This window comes from Gymnogyps californianus, chromosome 1, assembly GCF_018139145.2.
Source record: "Gymnogyps californianus isolate 813 chromosome 1, ASM1813914v2, whole genome shotgun sequence".
Classification (NCBI taxonomy): domain Eukaryota; kingdom Metazoa; phylum Chordata; class Aves; order Accipitriformes; family Cathartidae; genus Gymnogyps; species Gymnogyps californianus.
The window spans coordinates 9653002-9673106 of NC_059471.1; the positions used below are offsets into that span (position 1 = coordinate 9653002).

Consider the following 20105-nt stretch of genomic DNA (forward strand, 5'->3'; position numbering starts at 1 on the left):
CATAATAGATACTTGGAACTCATGAATTTCTTTACTTTTTTTCAGAATAAATGATTTAATCCTACTGAACCCTTGGGAGCTAGGCAAGTCTTTTCATTTCACTATCTGTATCGCAAATTTGTAACAGAGAAACACAGACTTTAACATTTACAAAGCAGACCACATATTAGTCCATAAGCAGCTCTCCATTAAATTCTTAGAATCATAGAAAAATGTTAGAAGGGACCCTAGGAGGTCAATTCAGACCAGCTCCTGCTCAAAACAGAGCTAACGTCCAAGCTAGATCATGTTGCACAGGGCTTTGTTCAGGTGTTTTGAAAAGCTCCAAGAATTTATATGCCACATCTTTGGGCAGCCTGTTCTAGTGCTTACCCGCTCCCATGCTGAAGGACCTGTAATCATGAGACTAATTCTAGTTGTATAAAGAAGACTTCATCCATTTTCTCATCTTGAGAGAGCAGTCAGTAGCAGATGACTCACATGTTGTCCCCTTGTCGGCCTCCCCTCGAACCCTGGCACATAAGCTCTCAGCCAGCCTGTCACCAATTCCACAGCAGAACTCCGTGCATTTGAGCATCCACTCTTTCACAGTTAAAACTGTAACAAAGACTGGCAGCTATAAGCAAACACACCTTTATTTGACAAGCTATAAAAGCTGTCCTCAGACACTACAGTAATGTTATCTCCACACTAAACTGGCTGTACCTCCAGTGGGTTGTGACTGGTTTCACCTTCTTCGTTTTATGCTCTAACCAAAAGAGTTTGGAAGCTCCTGTCCCAATTACCTATCAAACTAGCTTTGTGACTCAGAGGAATGAAAGGCTACTGCAAAAACTGCCACTGAGACAACTTTTGCCCACCCTTTCCCAAATCCCAAACCTGAGTAAGCTCACAGCATGTATTTAGTAGGTACATCAAGAACCCTCCCCACAAACATTTGCAGTAAATTAATGTGACAACATGTCGTGGTTTAACCCCAGCCAGCAACTAAGCACCACGCAGCCACTCAACCCTCCCAGTGGGATGGGGAGGAGGATCGGGGAAAAAAAGTAAAACTCATGGGTTGAGATAAGAGCAGTTTAACAACTAAAGTAAAATAAAATATAATGCTAACTAATAATAATAACAACAATATAATAATAATAATTGTAATGAAAAGGAATATAACAAAAAAAGAGAGAAAACTGAAGAAAAGACAAGTGATGCACAATGCAATTGCTCACCACCCACTGACCGATGCCCGAACAGCGATCCACCCCTCCTGGCCAACTCCCCCCTGATTATATACTGGGCATGACGTTCCATGGTATGGAATATCCCTTTGGCTAGTTCAGGTCAGCTGTCCTGGCACTGCTCCCTCCCGGCTTCTTGCACACCTGCTTGCTGGCAGAGCATGGGAAGCTGAAAAGTCCTTGGCTTAAGATAAGCGCTACTTCGCAACAACTAAAACATCAGCGTGTTATCAACAGTATTCTCACACTAAATCCAAACCACAGCACTGTACCAGCTACTAAAAAGAAAATTAACTCTATCCCAGCCGAAACCGGGACACAACATTTTCATGTGCTGAAGGGCTAGCAAAGAATAAAGTAATAATCCTGCAGGTATATCAAAAGAAAGTAGCACAGAAGTTGATCTTACTGTATCTGTGTTTGAACAGCACTTTAACATACAAGTAGGTTCCTCAACACCTTGCAAGTAAAGACCCTACCTAAAATAGTCACATGAAATTGGTTTCAATTGGACCTAAGGAAAACTGTCATGATAAATGATATGTAAAAGGATAATCCTAATCAAAACATTGCCCAAGATTTGCATCTCAAAAAACAGTGAGTTTTTTTCTTCAGGTGGATGAATGGGGAAAAAAAAAAATTTCGTACATTCCTCACAGCTCAGAGATAAGAAAAAGAACTTAGAGTACTTCAATTAGTAGAAGATTTTCCACTAAAGCAGAGAGAGGAGAAGCATTAACTTTTCCTACTTTTGGTTTATTGAACATTTTTGGTTAAGTGAAATGGCTTTGCCTGCAAAGTGACCTGTACAATTCTGTATAGGAAAAAGCATAACATTTTATGCATTTATCATAACTGTAATTTGTTCTTGAATAAAGCTTTCCTATGCTCTTTGGCTGCTGCTGTTGTGTATTTAAGGGTCATAATGTCCTGTCCAAGCTGCAGGCACACTGGAAGACTATACATAAAATGTCTCAAAGCAGTAATTCAGAGCTTCTAAGTGGTGTGGGCAGGTCAATTAGTTTCAGAGTACTGAATAGCACCAAACTTTTGACAATACTCCCATCTCAGTTTCCTCACTGTTCCTTTCCATCTTATTTTACTTGAATAAGTGTGGCCATAAGCCACTGGAATTGATTAAATCCCTCTGAAATATTAATTGAGAGATAAGATATGCTTTTGCTCAGCGCCTAGTCCCATGGTGCTTCATTAACTTAATTTCCAAGTGCTTCAAACAGAAATTAGGTGATCCAGGAGCTCTTCCAAGTTCCTGTGCCCACAGGTGCCCTGGCCATATTAATCTTTTTAGGAATACCAGAAGATGTGCCCATTCTTCAGCCCACTTAACTTAAACACCACATTGATTTCAGCTTCCATCAATGAGTAGTGGTGGAGTAGTGAACACGGGCACATTATGCTCCTCCAGGTACAGAATGGGGAAGGAAAGTAAACTGCTGGCTAGGGGTACAACCTTCCACTGTGCTCATTTCCAAACTTAGGTTCCCTGTATATTATAGGGTAGAGCTGGGAATTGCAGAATGGTATCTACAACAGCCAGCACGCTGAGGGCAACTTGGCCGGCATCTGGGTTTGACTTGACAATGTCGCAGAGTACCCCACTGAGAGTATCATTAAAAGCAGAGCTTTTGCACAATAGGGCCAGACTGTGTAGGATAGTATAAAGCAGGAGACAGGACTAATGTCACAAATACTGGCTCTTTTTTTAGCATCTATCTGGTCATTTGGAGTTTCTTTGTCTCTTAGAAAATTTCAAAGCATGCTACTGCTGTGTCATTGGTGTATTGCTCTTTGCAACCAACACTTCCGCTTTCCACAGGGCCCATCTAGTGGTCTTGTACTAAGATTTCCTAGCGCAATGGGCTCTGCAGATGAGGTCAGTCAAAGTGCAGTGTCTGGAATTCATCCTAGACTTAGGTTTCGTCTGCATCAACAAGAAGTGTGGTGCAATAGGAGCAGTCCTGTAGAGTGCTTGCACCTGCTGTTGAGAAGAGGCTGCCCATACTATATGTGGACATGGACACAACATAACTACAGACTTTATGTCTTAAACATCAACTGTCTCCCTAGCTGGCACCTGAGCAAGGGTTCTGAGGATAAAAATCTGTGCAGAGCCCAGGAGGTCACCTCTGCGTGCAAAGTTCCTCTCTGTTCATGACCTATAGGTACAGCCTCATCCCAAATGCGATGATCGAACTGAATGGAGAGGTTTTTCCAAAACCATACAATAAAGATCCTAAGAGGAGGAAAAAAGACTCCAGCAAGGTCAAGTGTGTACAGAGTTTGAGGATTGTCCTCAAACCAGCATTTGGGGTGCACCCGCACTCTTTGGAATTGTACCTCTGTAAACTGGAAAGAAACACAGAGCACAGAGATGTCTGGTAGTCAACCTACCTCCTGGTAAATGAATCCACAGGGGCACATACTTCTCTGAAGAGTCTTTATAGCCTTTCAGAGAGTGTTGGGTATTGGGGTATAATATTTCATAAAATAAATCACTTAAAATAATGGCTTTTACCTTTTTTCCCCCTCACATTTGCCATGCTGGTGTTGCCCACTCTGGCATGTGCACTGTGGAGGACGGCTCGGCGCAGCCCTGTGTGAAACAGCCACGGCGAACCAGGTGTCGAAATCATCACTTTACCTCCTCACTGCACTTCGTAGCAAGTTAAAAGAAATATGGCGTGGCAGGATGTCGAGGACATGCAGGGAGAGAGGGGGAAGGCAGAAGGCAGAAGGGAGGTGGGCACGTCTGGACCGACTGACAGACCTCCGCGAGGGAGTGGCAGGCGCCCGGGCAGCGGCTTCGGCACCCCGGCGGGCTCCGACATCTCCAGCCTCGCCCGGCCGTGATGGCGGGAGGGCCTTACCCCCGGGCGGTGGGGGAGAGCGGAGCCCTCACGGGCGGCCCCTGGGGTGCGTGTGAGGCGGCCGGGCTGAGGCGGGAGCCGCTGAGAGGGCCGCGACCAACGGCCGGCGCCTGCCCGCCTTCTGCCGCCTCCGGGGCGGGCCGGGCCGCGGCGGGACTTCGGCCGGCGAGGCGGGTGCTGTGCCGGCAGCGTCGCGGAGCAGCTGGGAGCGGTCCGGCAGCGATGTGGACGTCGCTCGGCGCCGTCACGGAGCCGGCCGGCCCCAGGGCAGCCAGGGGCCGCTTCTGGGCTATCGTCCTGGCAGCAGCGGCGGGGTTCTTCCTCCTCGGGTTCCTCATCGGTACAGTGCATACTAACGCCCTTTCGGATCAGGGGGGCTCTCTCGGCCACCCCCGGCCCTTCCAGCCGGGGGAGGTGGCTCGGAGCCGGGCCGAGGAAGGGCCGGGTGGGGGGAAGGAGCCGGCGGGTTTCCAGTGCCCGGGGCTTTGTGCCAGGGGTGCCCGCGGTGAGTCCGTGCTCGGCCGGGCGACACCTCCCTCCCTTTCTACCCTTCACACCAGGCAGGTGCAGTCACCGACCCCTCCTGGGATTTCCAGCTCCACCGCAGGAGAAGGGGTCTTTGACTTGTTTTTCGATTTCCTTTTAAGTAAAGTAGTTATGCTATGGGCGAGAGAAGAGGCGCTGGGTTTGTGAGGAGGGGACAGAAGACAGGCTCCTCGACCCTGCTGCATTGAAACCCCACTGGCCCAAACCAGAAAGGCGGGAAGATACATATGGGGCTGGAGGAATGCTGACAGGAGGGGTGAAATAGTCTTTAATTTAATGTCCCACATCCCCCTCGGCCCAAGAAGGCAGGCCTGTGGATTGCTGCCACAAGAGATTTCCCCTCCCTACCTCCCTTTTGGTTCACAGATGGATCAGGATCAGTTTGGGGGAGGAAGGAAAACAAAAGAGCCACTTGTATTTTGAAATGCCTTTTGGTACGTACTTGTGGTTCGTGCCATTGGGAAGCCCTGACTGAATTACTCTCTCATGTGGAAAGAGCCTTTTGCTGTGCCAGTGACCAGTGCCTCACCGGTGCCAGCTTGTTACCCACTCTCTGCTCCCCACTGGTTCTCTGATTTCCACTGCCCGTGTAACTGCTGCTGCATTTGCACTGAACATGTCCAGTCTCTGACTTAAAAATAAAAACAGATGTCAGAAACACTTTCTTTCTAGCCAGGTGTTCCTCTCATCACTTACTCTGGTAATGCCTGCACAGTAAGGGAAGGATTCCAGAATAAGAGCCAGACAGACCAGAGAGTGAGAAAGCAGTTACAAGACATCTGTTCCTTACAAAGGGTGCCTGTGTTTCTGTGCATTTTTGTAAAGCTGGTGCCTTATTACTGAGGTGACTGAAACGACTGACATGACTGACAGCATGATGTTCTGGTGCTAAAGGAAGATAGATAAGTCTCTTTAGCATCTACAGTAAAATAACTGTGATGAATAAATATAAGATAGTATTTTATTCCCCTCAATATCTACCTAGGTAAATAAGTTCTCTTACTATGTGGGGGACTGCCACTGCCATCAGTGTGCAGCCTGCATTAGGTTGTGGCTGCTTATCTGTGCTGAGATAAAAACAGTTGTAAAATACACAGTGAAAATCTTGTGGTGATACCAAAGAGAAATGGTGTGTGTCATGGGAATATTGCTCTGGTGTTTTTACTGTTGTATTTTGGTGTGTTGTACAGGCTGGTTTGCAAAACCTACAGAAAAGAAGACATCTGTGAGTCCTCATGAGGACATGAAGGCGGCATTTATGGCTGAAATGAAAGCTGAAAACATCAAGCAGTTTCTTTAGTAAGCAATGTGTAGACTAATCAGTCTGGGGAAAAAAAAAATCAAGCAGGAACCAGCCCAAGGATGCCACCAGACAGGATGGTGTGCAGGTTCTTGGCTGTAGGTTTTATCTAACGTGTCCCGGTGAGCTGTGATTGACAAAACAGTCCATCTCAGCTCCTCTCATTCTTGTTTGTGCTGCAAACAGTTGAGGGGTTGTCAGTAATCTCAGTACTTAAAGTAATTAAAAATTGGCCAAGCTTTTGCTCAGCATTTGGTGAATGCTTGTACAATGATGTAGAGGTTCAGCCTTTCTCTTATGTGTCCTTTTTCAGTCTACAATGTTTATCTTACATTGGTTTTTATGGAAAAATCATTCACTTCAAATTAGGGTATATGAATGAACTTAAATCAGGAGAGATTAAATGGAAAATAGTTGAGTACATTAATGTAAAAGAGAAGAAAATCATACCAGTGTTTGAGCCTTTAGTTCTTCCTACAGCTTAGGCCTTAATACCTTATTGCTACTCTCCCTTCACACTTTGTCATGCTGTAACCAAATTTATGTGTTAATCTGTCACCATTCCAACCTTGTACTCACTTTCACGAAGAAAGATATGTTTCCAAGCTCTCTCCCTCTGCACAGTGAATAGCTAGAACAGATATAGTAGATACCAGCTAGTCATCTGATGGTATGTTAGACTGTTCATAATAAATCTAATAGTCTTAAAGCTTTAGAGTCTTTCATAAGACCATGTTTTTTTCCCAATATTTTTTTCATTTCATCTACCCGTTAAATTAGGTGATTTTAAATATACTGTTTCTTCTATTAAATCCTGGAAGCAAAGCTACTAACATTTGTTCCTGAAAATTCAAACAATTGAAGATGACACTATAGATATTTTTAAAATCTATTACAGTTTAATTACTGTAATTAATTTCTTAATTTCTGTAACTTAGAAGCTTTAACTACAAGTAAGCTGATATACTATCATTTGTTTATTTTAGGGATCTTGTAAACAGATTATTTTTCTCTTAGGAGAGTGTAGTGTTTCTTAAAAGCATGTATTTATTCCAGTCAGTAATAGACCAGAAGTCATAGTTTATTGATAGAAATTTACTTTCTGTGTAAATAAAGTGTTAGAGTATCAGTTATTTTAGGAGTAATCAATAAATCTGTGTTTGCCTTAAATTCCCAGCCTGATTACATAGCATGAAGTTGTACCTTGCTACAAAACTAAATTACTAAAAAAAACATTTTCAGTTTATGAGATTGTGGCAATCCCACTGATTTAATTTTAAATATACTTGCCACAAACTATTGCTAATAAAGTAGCTGGAAAGTGTGTTCTCTTTACTACATAACAGGCATGTCCTGGACTATATAAACATTGAAAACTGAAGACAGGATTTTTTACAGTCTTAACCTGTGTTTTGGCTCCTACAAAGTCAACTGTTGTTAAACAGCTCTGTAAAAGGCCTGCTTTCTGCCCTCTAAACTCCCTGTCTCTATGCCAACAGGAAACATTGTACCTCATTTACTGTCATGCTGCCAGTTCTGTGATGAAATATGGCAGGTATTTAGTCACTGCTCAGAACTACCAGTACAGGCAGTCAACAGATTAAAAGAGGAAATGAAGAAAAACACAATATTCAGTTAAATGGGAATGTAATACAGGAGGATGTTATTGCGTAAGTCAAATTTTAATGAAAACATGAGACTTAAACATTCCTAACTCTTACAGAAAATAGCCATTGGCTCTAACAATAACACATAACTGTGCTCTTAGTTCAGTATGTCATCCAGAAAATGGCACTGTCACTGTAGCAGGGACTTCTAGTACAGTGTTGATGCTGGATGGCAACGTTACCAGAGGAACATGGTTTTATCTAGCAGCATTCAATACAAAAGCAGAAGTGTATAGTTCTTTGTAGTAAAGTGCTTTGTTTGATGGCTTTGTTCTCACTGGAACTCAAGAATTAAAAATTTTCCCAACCTTATACCCCTTCCTTATCGAAGATCCAATTTCCTTCATTAACACCAGCTGGTGCGATGCATGCTTCTGTGGCATGTTGATGGCATGGTCATATGACAAGATGAGGACATCATGATGACAACCTCATTCAGCTGGGAGTTTCTTCAGCTCACTTCACCACTGGGCTTTCTCAACGGTCTAGACAATTTTTTTTCAGACAATGGGTTGCTCACGATTTATGGTATCTTTCACTGTTTGTTATTCACACTGGATGACTTTTAAGTCACAAGCTGTTGACTTTTTTCTGTTCCTTGTTTGTAAGCCACTGTGAACTCACTCTCTCTTATTTGCCAACAAGACACACTCAGAGTGAACTTTTAGATAAATCAGTATTTGTGCCAAAATTAATTAAGATAGTGGGATCCAAGGAGAATATCCAGTTAATTAAAAGTAGGGATCAGAGTAATTATGCACATTTCTAAATTAAATACGTAAAGATAATTGTACTAAATTCTTTTATCACTTCACAAGGAAGGTCAGTCATTATGCATAGGAGTGATTGGCCTAAGGTCACCCAGAAGACGAGTAAAGCAAGGACAAGACCCTACAGCTGATGTCGTCATGCCATTCTTGCTAAGCCACGCTGCGAGGAAGATACAAACACCTGTGATAGCTCAGGACAGACTGAAACCCTTTACCTCAGCTTATGTATAGACAGACAAAAGCATAAATGCAGGGGAGTCTGGGTCCTTATTTAGCCTGGGCACATCTGGTCATCTCTAGGGGGTTTATTTCCAGCTAGGCTAAGAGGAGTTCTGATTATGAGCTGCAATGCCTGATCCTGACTTGTTGCTTCTTTTTCTCTAGCAATTTTACACAGCTTCCTCACCTAGCAGGAACAAAGGAGAATCTGCATCTGGCACAGCAAGTCCAAGCTGAGTGGAAGGAGTTTGGTTTAGATTCTGTTCAGTTGGTTCATTATGATGTCTTGCTCTCTTACCCTGATGACACAAAGCCCAACTACATCTCAGTAATTGATGAGCATGGAAATGAGGTATAGAAAACACCAGTTTTTGCAACCAGGGAACAAAATCGCCTTCATACACCTGGGAAGCCTGGGAGGGAAAGCTATCCTCTGCTCTGTTAATGTTGTTGGGCCTGATCCAAAGCGCACAGAAATCAGGGTTCCAATTTACTTTTATACCTTGTATCCTTGTTTCGTAATGTATGTGCTAGGAATACTAATAATTACCCTGATTAATATACCATACTGACGTGGATTAAAGGAGAATTATGTAAGAGAATTACTGTATGTAATTCAATTGTTTTAAAGTTATTCTGTTATTTAGAAAGAGGAAAGCAATCGTGGTCAGCATCATTATTGGTGATTGTGCTAAATTCAGTTTCTTGAAAATTAGAGTGTAGGCCTCGAGATGTACTATCACAAGTAACATCAGTTCATTACAGAGCAGCTCTACTGCTCATAGAAGCTCCAGGGATGAGCAGAATGCAAGCATATTTTACCATTATGATCTAACCTGCTCTTATCTGCTGTACTGAGACCGCCTTAAGGGACCCTGTGTTCATTTAAGCAGGATTCTGTGTGAAGACTGGAGATGGGATTTGCAAGATCACACATTGAACCTGCATATTGAAAAGGATGCCCAGTGCTTGCTAAAGTTTTGGCTGCTCCTCATTTAGGGTTCTAAAACTAGAATCTTTTAAACTGCAAATGCACGTGAAATGTGCCTAAATAGACAGTACTTCTTTTCCATATTGCCTGGTTTACTTTTTTTCTTTTCTTCTTTCCCACTAGATTTTCAACACATCATTATCTGAGCCTCCTCCTCCAGGATATGAGGCTGTTAGAGACGTGGTGCCACCCTACAGTGCATTTTCAGCCCAAGGAATGCCTGAGGTAACATAGTAGACTAGTAAAAGAAATAGAAGTAGAAACGGAAGCAGAAATAGAAGTAGGAACAGAAGTAGAAATAGAGACAGAAATAGAAATAATAGAAATAGAAAAGGTGGAATACCATAGTGTAGTGTAGCGTAGCATAGCACAGAAAACAGAACTAAGCTGTGGAGAGCTATATTTGGAACTTGCCAAGTGCCATCATCAGTCATAGGTTCCCTTTCTGCTCATTAATTTTGCGAATGATTCCTGCATAAAGCTCCAAGTTCAATGAAGGGAGAAGGCTGTAAAGTACTTGCATCCCAGGCTAACTGTAATCTCATGAGTAGGCCACCTTCCTGGAAAGTGGGAGAAATGGTCAAAGTTCTTCATACTGAGAGAGGCCAAGAACGCAGCTCACGCATTTTCTGTGTGAGTGCTATAATCAGGGAGTTGTGGAAATACAGTTTGGCACTGCTAGCGCTATTACTTTTTCCTCTGGCTGCTTTTTAAAAATAAGTGGCAGTGACGGTGTTTTGAAGGTTAAATACTGTCAGAGTGGGATAGTAGCTACTTGCCTGCTAGAGTGAGACCCTGCAGAGATTTAGAAGTAGTTCCCACTCATTTCAGGTTCTCAGTAGATGGAAGATGGAATATATCCTGGTCCATCATACAGATTGTCAGAAAATGTATGTTTCTTCTGTGTGGTGTATTTTAACTAAATCCCAATAAACAGTCGGATGAAAAAAGTTAAGTTTTGAGCAGAAACTTCTTTTAACAGAAATATTTAGCAGAAAGCAAAGTAGCGAAGTCACATTCTGTCAGTTTGGAACATTAGCATCATAAATAATGGTAAAATTCTGCTCTTCACTTCCTTTTTAAGTGACTGCAAAAGTACTCCCATCTAGTTAATGATGGTCACAAGTAAGACATGTGCTTCAGTTCTCTAACTACACTAAAAGAGCCCAGACAAGACATTTTATGAGTCCACACTACATTCTCAAAGCTTCTATTTTGTAATAGTTCTATAAACATGAGGGATTTCATCACATCACTAGGAAATCAAGATACAAAACTGTCACAAGGCTCTGATCAGAAATTTATTACATCAATGTAGTTCTTAGTCCTGTTAATGAAAGTTAAAGATGAAGAATTTTCAGAGGTGCTAAAAGAATTTAATTAAGGAAGCCTGATTTACTACACAATATGTCGAATATTGCCAGATGTCGTGGTTTAACCCCAGCCGACAGCTAAGCACCACGCAGCCGCTTGCTCACTCCCCCCCCACCCCTGGGATGGGGGAGAGAATCAGGAAAAAAAACTCGTGAGTTGAGATAAAGACAGTTTAATAGGACAGAAAGGAATGAAAAACAATGATAATGATAATAATAATAATATGACAATAGCAATACTAAAAGAATTAAACTATACAAAGTAAGTGGTGCACAATGCAATTGCTCACCACTCATTGACCGATGCCCAGTTAGTTCCCGAGCCACGATCCCCCCTCCCAGTTAACTCCCCCCAGTTTATATACTGGGCATGATGTCATATGGTATGGAATAGCTCTTTGGCCAGTTTGGGTCAGCTGTCCTGATGGTGTCCCCTCCCAGCTTCTTGTGCCCCTCCAGCCTTCTTGCTGGCTGGGCACGAGAAGCTGAAAAATCCTTGACTTATTATAAACACTACTTAGCAACAACTAAAAACATCGGTGTGTTATCAACATTCTTTTCCTACTAAATCCAAAACACAGCACTATACCAGCTACTAGGAAGAAAATTAACTCTGTCCTAGCCGAAACCAGGACACCAGAATATTCAAATAAGTACCTTTTAATGTAGTTTCAGAAATCTAGAGATTGAATAAATATGAATTATTCTGCAACACCAGGAAAAATGCTATGAATACAGATTATATACTCTATATCAGATATAGTTATGAAAGCTGCTTCTAAAGATCAGAACTGTTCTTTTCTTTATGTGATGGCACCTACTTAATCAAAGACATTATTTTAAAAAACCCTGTAAAGTGTGAACAGGTTTTCACCATAAAATGTTACTCTCATGTTAACTTGTTTTGCACTTCATTGTAAACAAGGGTCCTGAATGTGAGAACCCCGGAGGTTGCTATTAATTGTTATAATTACAGCTCTGCAATTATGTAAGCCAAACTATTGAAATCAACATTTTTGTATTTGTCATAAAAAATACAATAACCTACAAATGTAGGTATTCTGTACAAGATATTCTAAAGAAATTATGTTAAAATGGAGGACCAGATTCCCCTTTTGCTTAATCTAAATCGACTGGAAGAACTGTCTTGACTTCTTGATTTTACTGAGAAGGAAAACTACTCCATAAATTCAGAAAAGCCTCCCCAAGAATAATCCTTGTGTTTATGAATTATTCTCTGAACAGAGAGGACCAGAATCTTACTAGGTGTGAAACTGTTTGCCTTATTTAAATATAGTCCCCTTTATTTCATGAATTTATCCTGAGCTCATTTTGCTTAATTTAAGAACAAATTGCAACTTGAGCAGATTACTTGTGAAACCAGTACAGTCAAAATGACTGCACCACAGTCTTATCAGGACATGCTGTATGCTGTTATATGAGACCACCTGAATGTCTAGTCAACAATTTTTATCAGTATAAGAGATTTAAGCTTATATCTTTTTGAAATTAAATTGAAGATCTCTCTGGAGGTGTCTGGTAATATAGAGAAATGCACGAAGGAAAAGTTTCCTGTCACCTAATTTTAGTTGTCTGAAATTGTAGGCATCTTGCCTAAACCAGTCTTTGAGGCTTTTTATAGGCGTTTACTCTAAAACAGTCTTTGAGGTATAATCAATAAGAGGTATATCCAGAGGGCAATTTATTCCTTCCTAAAATAGGTACTTAAAGCAGATTTGGGGTGAATTCTCCTGGAAAGGGTGAGTTTTCAGAGAACTTCCCAGCTCCTCACTGGCTATGAAGTGCACTACAGGAGCTTCTTAGACAATGCACACAACTTTTAGGTAGCTGACATTAAGGAAGATGAATCACACACCCAGTATTGAATAACATGGTTGAAACACAATCATGAAGAATACTTCATTCATGTGCAAGGTGTATTTATTTTGACAGTCAACCACCTGTAGCTTCTGCTGTATTGAATAAGAAGTCCTGAGAATTTAATAGGATATTGGCATCATTCAGTCTACTCTACTGCATAAAATACAATCGATGTTTACTGTGGTGTCTGGGTCCAAAATACCTCCAGCTATCCAAGACTGACTACAGCTTAAACAGACTACAAAGAGAAGTAAATGCCATACTCTGAGCACTTACTTTAAGTTTCTGATTCAGAAGTCATATCTTAACATTCTCCATTGTGGACGAAGTCTGGTAGCTTTGGATGGTAGGAGTCTAAATTCATTAGATGTCACTTGCCTACCTAATTGTCTCATGATCAAAGAAGAATTCATACCAGAGCCAGCCCTGGCACTCATTGTTCCCAGCTTATTCTCTTACTAGATCACATCCTCCTTTTGACATGCTTATTGACGTTCTTATTTCAAATTCTACCTCTTTCTATCAGGGTGAGCTAGTGTATGTGAATTATGGCCGCACCGAGGACTTCTTTAAGCTAGAACGTGAAATGGGAATTAACTGTACAGGAAAGATTGTTATTGCCAGATATGGAAAGATCTTCAGAGGAAATAAGGTAATGCCTCTGTATAAAAATGTTACTTGTGCTGTCCTTCAATTGATTTCAAGAGACTGAAATGCTTACCTAAAGTGTTCTGGAGATTTTAGCGTAACTGAGTTTTTACAGAGCTGTGTTCAAAGATGATTCTTTAGTAGAAGATATAAAATATATATTTGATATGTATATAATACATCTACAGGATAAAAGTAAATAAATTGGAAAATGTTACGTATTTTTATATTAATTTACATACTATAAATTGTTCCAAAATATTACTGACATTCTTGGGTAATACACTCTAACTCTGAACTAGACCGTTCTTCCCTGTTGGTTCAGCTGTGCTTTAAGATGCCTATATTGTGTTTCTTTATAATGGTTTCTGTACACCAGGCAGAGACTATAACTATATGGAAGTTATTTTAAATTCTATATTTACTTATTCAATTTCCCTATCATATAAATATTTTCAAACTAAAAATTTCTGCAGATTTCCGTGGCCTGACAGGAAAGGACATAATCATGTGCATACTTCAGGCATACACTCAAGTTATTTCCTCAGTAGGGATGTAAGAAGACAGTCTATTATAAGTGTGTTTGGCTCTTGTACAAAAATTAGTTTGACCCTAATTTGGGCAGGACTATAACTTGTATTTGTCAGTTACCTAAGGGTATCAAACACAGAATCTCCTTGCTGGAATGCCAACTCTTATTATATGCTGTTGACTACATCTTCTGTGGGTGTTGACTGTATCTTTTAAGTGGGTAAAACTCACTGGTTTACAAACATACCATTTTCACCAGTGAAAAGTGACACGTAACTCGTATTCTGGGTCAGATAATTTTTTCACTAAATTGTTTACCACTCTTAAAGATACTATCTGAATGGAAAAGACTTAAAAATTGAAGAAGGTATTGCTGTCTATGAGTCTTTTCTTAAAATGAAATACAAACACCTCAGAGTTACTAATATCTAGAGGGGCAGATATTAGTAACTGTGGTTTGGAAATTACATGCCCTCGTTGACACAAAGGGATGATATGTTCATTCTTACGGTAGTATTTCTAATGACTGTTTATATGCTGAAGGATTCGGTAGCCTGTGTAAAATCTGGAGAACTGTACTGTCATTTTCCGACTTCCTAATGGTGTACAAGAATAGGATAGAGGATGAAGGCAAGTACTGTATTTCCTAAAAAAAGCTATGGTATTTCTGAATTAAAATACCCAAATTTAAAACTGTTGAGGATTAGTTGTCACTCAGTCACTATACATCACTGTCATATCTAGTAGCAGAACAGATTGGGATGTCAGAATGACATATATTTTCTCTCTCTCACTCTCTACCAACCAGTATTATACAATAATAAAGTTGCATGAGAACACCTTTTTTAATCAAAACAGCATGCAGGTCACTCCTTCTGCCGTAATAAGCCTAAGATAAACACTCCTTGGAGTTGGTCTTGTTCACAGCCAAAGACAGTTTCAAGCTCTCCAATAATAATCTTCCTGTGTTGTCTGAACCCTGAGATATGTTTAGGAGATCATTTAGGTAAATAAGGTAAATACATGACTAACTGAAAGATAAGGTTGCATCAATGTGATACAGTTTTTTCCGTCCATGACGTGTACATTTCAATAGTCAGTTGATTGTATTGATCTGGATGACAGAATACAAATTCAGGTTATGTAGTAACACTGTGAAGGATGTTTTCCATGTCACTGCAGTTATCTCCTAACTAAAATTCAAAGCAACAGCAAACCTCTTACTTTCATATGGAACCTGATATCTGCATATATATTTTCAGGAAATTTTATTATATGAGACAGTTACGGGCCCTTTACTTAGCCCAAGCACTGTAAAAGGCCCTGAGGAATAATCACTGTAATTTATAATACTTTCTTTTGCCCCTTGAACTCTGGTATCAAGCTATAAGGGACTGGATAGGGACCACAGATGTGCTTTGCAGGTGAAGAATGCTGAACTGGCAGGTGCCAAGGGAATTATTCTGTACTCTGACCCTGCTGACTACTGCGCCCCAGGAGTAGATCCCTACCCAAATGGCTGGAACCTTCCAGGTGGAGGAGCCCAGCGTGGAAATGTATTAAACCTGAATGGGGCAGGGGATCCTCTGACACCAGGTTATCCTGCAAAAGGTGAGTGACACTAGAGAAGTCATGCTCTGAGGGTCTGGTTTCAGCAAAGCGAGAGGAAGGTAATGGGGATATTCTTTCCCTTGGAACAAAACACATTTTTTCTTGGTCTTTCTGTCGCTCAAAAGAGGCAGCTTTGGGCTTCACGTCAGTAGGCCACTTTGCAAATGGTGCATGAGAGAAAGTGAGGGGATGTTAAGGGAGCCACACAGTGCAGTTCTGGGCTGCTTAACTTCACAGACGTACCCAAGTTAGCCCAGAGATTATGACACAAGTACTCGACAGCTGAAGCCCTAGTCTTTTCTTTCTGCTTCTCATGAGTAAGTCAGCAAGGAGCCAGCCTGAACAGCTCACAGGTTTCTTTGCTTTTGCAGTTGTCCTTTCTGCAGGATTTGGGCTGCTTTCCCTCCACAAGAGCCCCTACTGGCAGTGCTGAGATCTTTCATGCTGGCACTCATGTCACCTGGCTGCAGCTGAGGCTGCTGAGAAGATGACCATTCCCCACTGGTTCATCACCTTCACCTCATGCTTCCTCAGCTGCTTATTTGAGCTCTGCCTAAGCTGTTCCATTTAGCACCTAACCCAGATCATTTTGATTGAAATGCATCTTCACCTCAAGAAGAGTCGTCCCTAAGTGATGGGGAAAGTTGCCTCTAGCCAGCACAACTTGAGCTGGAAGAGGATATGTGTTCATGACGGGAGCGTGGCAGGAGCAGACTGTGAGGAAGATTTTGGTTCCTCATGCTAGAGTCAGTGATCTCATAGATGAATCCCTGTCAACAAGGGTCCCTGTGAATGTTGTATGAAGGAGGAAACTTCTTTTCCATACCTGCTGGCTTGCAAACATCAAATTTTGTCTACATTGTGAAAATTAAGATTCTCATTTGTAAAAAAACCATGATTTGTATTTGAGCTTTGTCAGAACAAAACCTAGACTTCATTTTGTTCACAAAAACAGCAAAACAGTATATTCAGTAGCCCAGTGTGTAAGATTTTATCTGCATCTCTTATCAACTGGCAAAATTTTTTTAGTTCCCAGCTGAATGTTCCAAGCATCGAACTACGGGCTCCCTCTTTGCTCTTGTTCTTCATCTGTGGCTTAGTCTAAAGTTCTTTCCCATGGAGAGACATATTTCTATCTAAAAGCATCTCAACACAAAAAATTAAATAATTTTAGAATTTCCAGCCAGCTCTAAATGCATGACTGCAGACACTGTGGGAGAACCTTTGTTAGCATCTCTCTGAAAACATGTTGATAAAGCATAAAGAATGAAATCACTGAAGAAATGTCAGCCCGACTTCAAGGAAAATGAAATGATTATCCCTGACTCCAGTGTTAGGACTGTGCAGATTCCTTCTAAGAGTTGTAAATATGAAAATACCTGTCTTTTGCTTTCAGAATATACCTACCGATTAGACAAAGCCAGTGGTGTAGGTCTCCCAAAAATTCCAGTTCATCCCATTGGCTATCATGATGCTGAGTCATTACTGCGGTAAGTGTATGGGAGACATGAGGAATTTTAAGCAGACTGTTTTTTGAAAGTTATGAGAGTATTTGAAAAGAAAGGGGAAAGATTTTTGCACTGTGCTTCTGCTGTAGCTGTTGAAATAGTGTACGTTTGTCATTAGGTTCTCTGTAGGAAGTAAACGTTATCTATTACTACATATCAGGTATGTGCAGAGTGATCTGGAAAGGATCATTTGTAATATATCATGATCAGTCAAGTATACTGAAGTTATAGAGTGCCTCTCAGTTTGAGTAAAGGCAAAAAATTTTGAGGATGGCATGATAATCTGTCCTGTGAAAAAGACCACAAATGAAGTCATTCATTTGTCCAGGGAAATACTTGCCATGCATGTTTGATGGGACAGTATCAGTACTGTCCTCTGTTAAATGAAGGCGTGTGCTTTCTCTCATTAGGTGTATTATGTTGCATAAATATGAAATGATGCTAGCACACTCATACAAGGTCACTGAGGAAACTCTGGAGTATTATAGGGGATTTAACAGACAGCTACATGTAAGTAAGTGTGCTTACAAAACATGCAAGTGACATGAAGACAAGCTACCAGCTTGCCAGAAGACAGCATTAAAATTCATAATTATCTTAACAAACCAAGTAAGTTCTCTGAAAAAACTAAGAAGTGATTGAGTTGGCAAATGTATCATTCCCTTAAAAATGTAGCAGTAATCATCTGTATCAACTGTAGAGATACAAAGCAGGAAATGCCAGGGTTGGCAACAGTACCAAGGATAAGTGTTTAGGGCAATAAGTGAACATAGTCTTGGGTGTGTATTTGTATAGGAATTTTACATCTAAATCACATGAGCAATCGTTCTGCTCTGTCTGATGCCTCTGTTTGAATATTGAGTGAAAAAAACTAATTCTATCTTCGTTCTCTATGCAGGTTTCCTCTGAAGTATTGAAGCTATTTATTTTTATATGAGGCAGAATTTTACTGTCTTTGGTGGTTTTGCATACCTGATGTTCATTAACACTGTTCTAGTGTTTTTCCTATTTCCTCCCAAACTTTTATGGACTAATATATCTCCAAACTGTCTTTTCTTTAAAACTTTACAGTCGTCACTGTTATGAGGATAACTGCTCATAATGATAAAGGTATAGGTTAAAAAACCTCTTTTTTCCACTGCCAACTAGTAGTGCTAGAGCAGATTAATATGCATAAATATGATCTAGCTAGATATTTCTCTTCAATAAGTTGTAAATAATTCTAGAACTTGGTTTTAATAATTATGAATGAAATCTAAATCCTCTAAAAATACTGGGTCCTTGTTTTCACTTTTGTCTTGAGAAATCATAACTTCTAGTTATTCCTACTATCATATTTTTATATAAAAAATATACTGAGGACTTGAAAACATGCTGAAGCGTTCTGTGGAATAGAGCTTAACTGAAGTATGGATTTACAGTAAAGGACATGCTTTCATTTTTAATAAATATATTTTGCCTAATAAGAACCACAACATCCGGCATAATTTTAAATATTTTTTTATGTTTCTCACAAGTTCATTTAAAAAATATAAATCCTTTTGAATAGATGAATACATATGGGTGATTGGGATCCACTGAATTACTGCATTTCCAGTTGTGTTAACTGAGAAAAAACATCTCACCTTTGACAATGGAACAAGAAAAGGTGACTTGGACTGATCATGTTTCTCCAATTTTAGACATCTTTGAAACACATCAATTCTGTCTATACTACCAGATTAAACAGTGTCCAGGGACAGGCACTGGAAGACAACTGCCTATGCTGCTAAACTGTTAGAATGGTCCAAGTTCCTCTCTGCTAATTCAAATGCAAATGTAGTTCAAGGCAGTAGAAAGTTCCAGGGACCATGTACAAGAGGCAGTTTGTATGCAAAACCTTTGGAGGCCAACACTGTTTTCCAGGATAGCTGTAGGCCATTCCAAGCTGATCTCAATCCCCAGGACTATTCCTCTATGTTAATTTACTATTATTAATGTAGCTAAAAAGACAGATTATTCTCCTGTGGAAGCTTGTAGTATAAATTGTCTAAGACAAAGACCATCACTGTGGTCTGTGTGTGCATGGGACCTAACAAAGTGTGGTTCCTGGTTCCTCATTTGGTTTTGGTGCTATTTTAAGATGTCTGTAACTAATAAAGATTTTTTTTTTTTCATAATAGTGATATGGGAGGATATGCGCCACCACTTAGTAGCTGGAAAGGAAATTTGAATGTATCTTACAACGTTGGTCCGGGTTTCACAACAAATTATTCTACAAGGTCAGTTTTGTTTCATAAGGGAAGCGTGCTTGGGATCAGAGAAAAACAGGTAGAGCAATAGAATTTGACCAAAGGTAAAGTAGTTGGGGTTATTTGCATCATTCCTTTGATTATGACCATTTCCTGGGCTGAAATGCGCTCAGCAGATTTACATCCTGATTGGATGGATATGACTGAATTGCTTTAGTTTCCAGCTAGTCTTGAACCAGTTTCATTTGAAAAGCATCTAGCCTTTGACAAACTATTTGATGAGACTGATTATTTTTTTGAGAACTGAATTTGTTTGTTGTCTGTTTTAAATTCATGTGGGTCCACCTTCTGGTCTTACCTATTGCCTTATATAAAACCGTATTAACCTACAAGTCAAGTTTTCCAGAAAAAAGCTTTACCTACAATGTCATTTTTATTGCTTCAGATTGTTTTTAACCTGATTTAGTAATTACAGTTTAGGACTAAAGTCCAGGTGTTTCAATATTGGCTGAGCTATTGTACCGACTTCATGTGAACCGTTTGACCTTTTCCCTATGTCTTAGTCATACCACATGAAAAATTCTTTCTGGAAAATACACAGACAACCCTTGAGGATGAGTTGTTGCACCTCTAGCTGTGTTGTAGATAAACAAAGTCTCTTGATACAACTCAGGTTGTCTGATTTTCTGCTGCCTGAGGTGCCGCATCA

General features: G+C 40.4%; 1 protein-coding gene across 3 annotated transcripts in view; it reads left to right on the forward strand.

Annotated features, from left to right (window-relative positions):
• The first annotated feature begins 4383 nt into the window (after nucleotides 1-4383).
• Nucleotides 4384-20105, forward strand: part of LOC127028181 (glutamate carboxypeptidase 2-like) — a 28554-nt gene continuing 12832 nt past the window's right edge. Inside the window, exons 1-8 of one of the 3 annotated variants that reach the window (XM_050913946.1) lie at nucleotides 4384-4460; nucleotides 5857-5965; nucleotides 8788-8974; nucleotides 9737-9838; nucleotides 13394-13519; nucleotides 15471-15657; nucleotides 17054-17147; nucleotides 19328-19426. In XM_050913946.1, coding sequence (XP_050769903.1) covers nucleotides 5910-5965; nucleotides 8788-8974; nucleotides 9737-9838; nucleotides 13394-13519; nucleotides 15471-15657; nucleotides 17054-17147; nucleotides 19328-19426 — 851 coding nt within the window. In that variant the 5' untranslated portion in view covers nucleotides 4384-4460; nucleotides 5857-5909. The remainder of the gene's footprint in view (nucleotides 4461-5856; nucleotides 5966-8787; nucleotides 8975-9736; nucleotides 9839-13393; nucleotides 13520-15470; nucleotides 15658-17053; nucleotides 17148-19327; nucleotides 19427-20105) is intronic. The other 2 variants (XM_050913952.1, XM_050913957.1) reach the window with 2 other exon arrangements.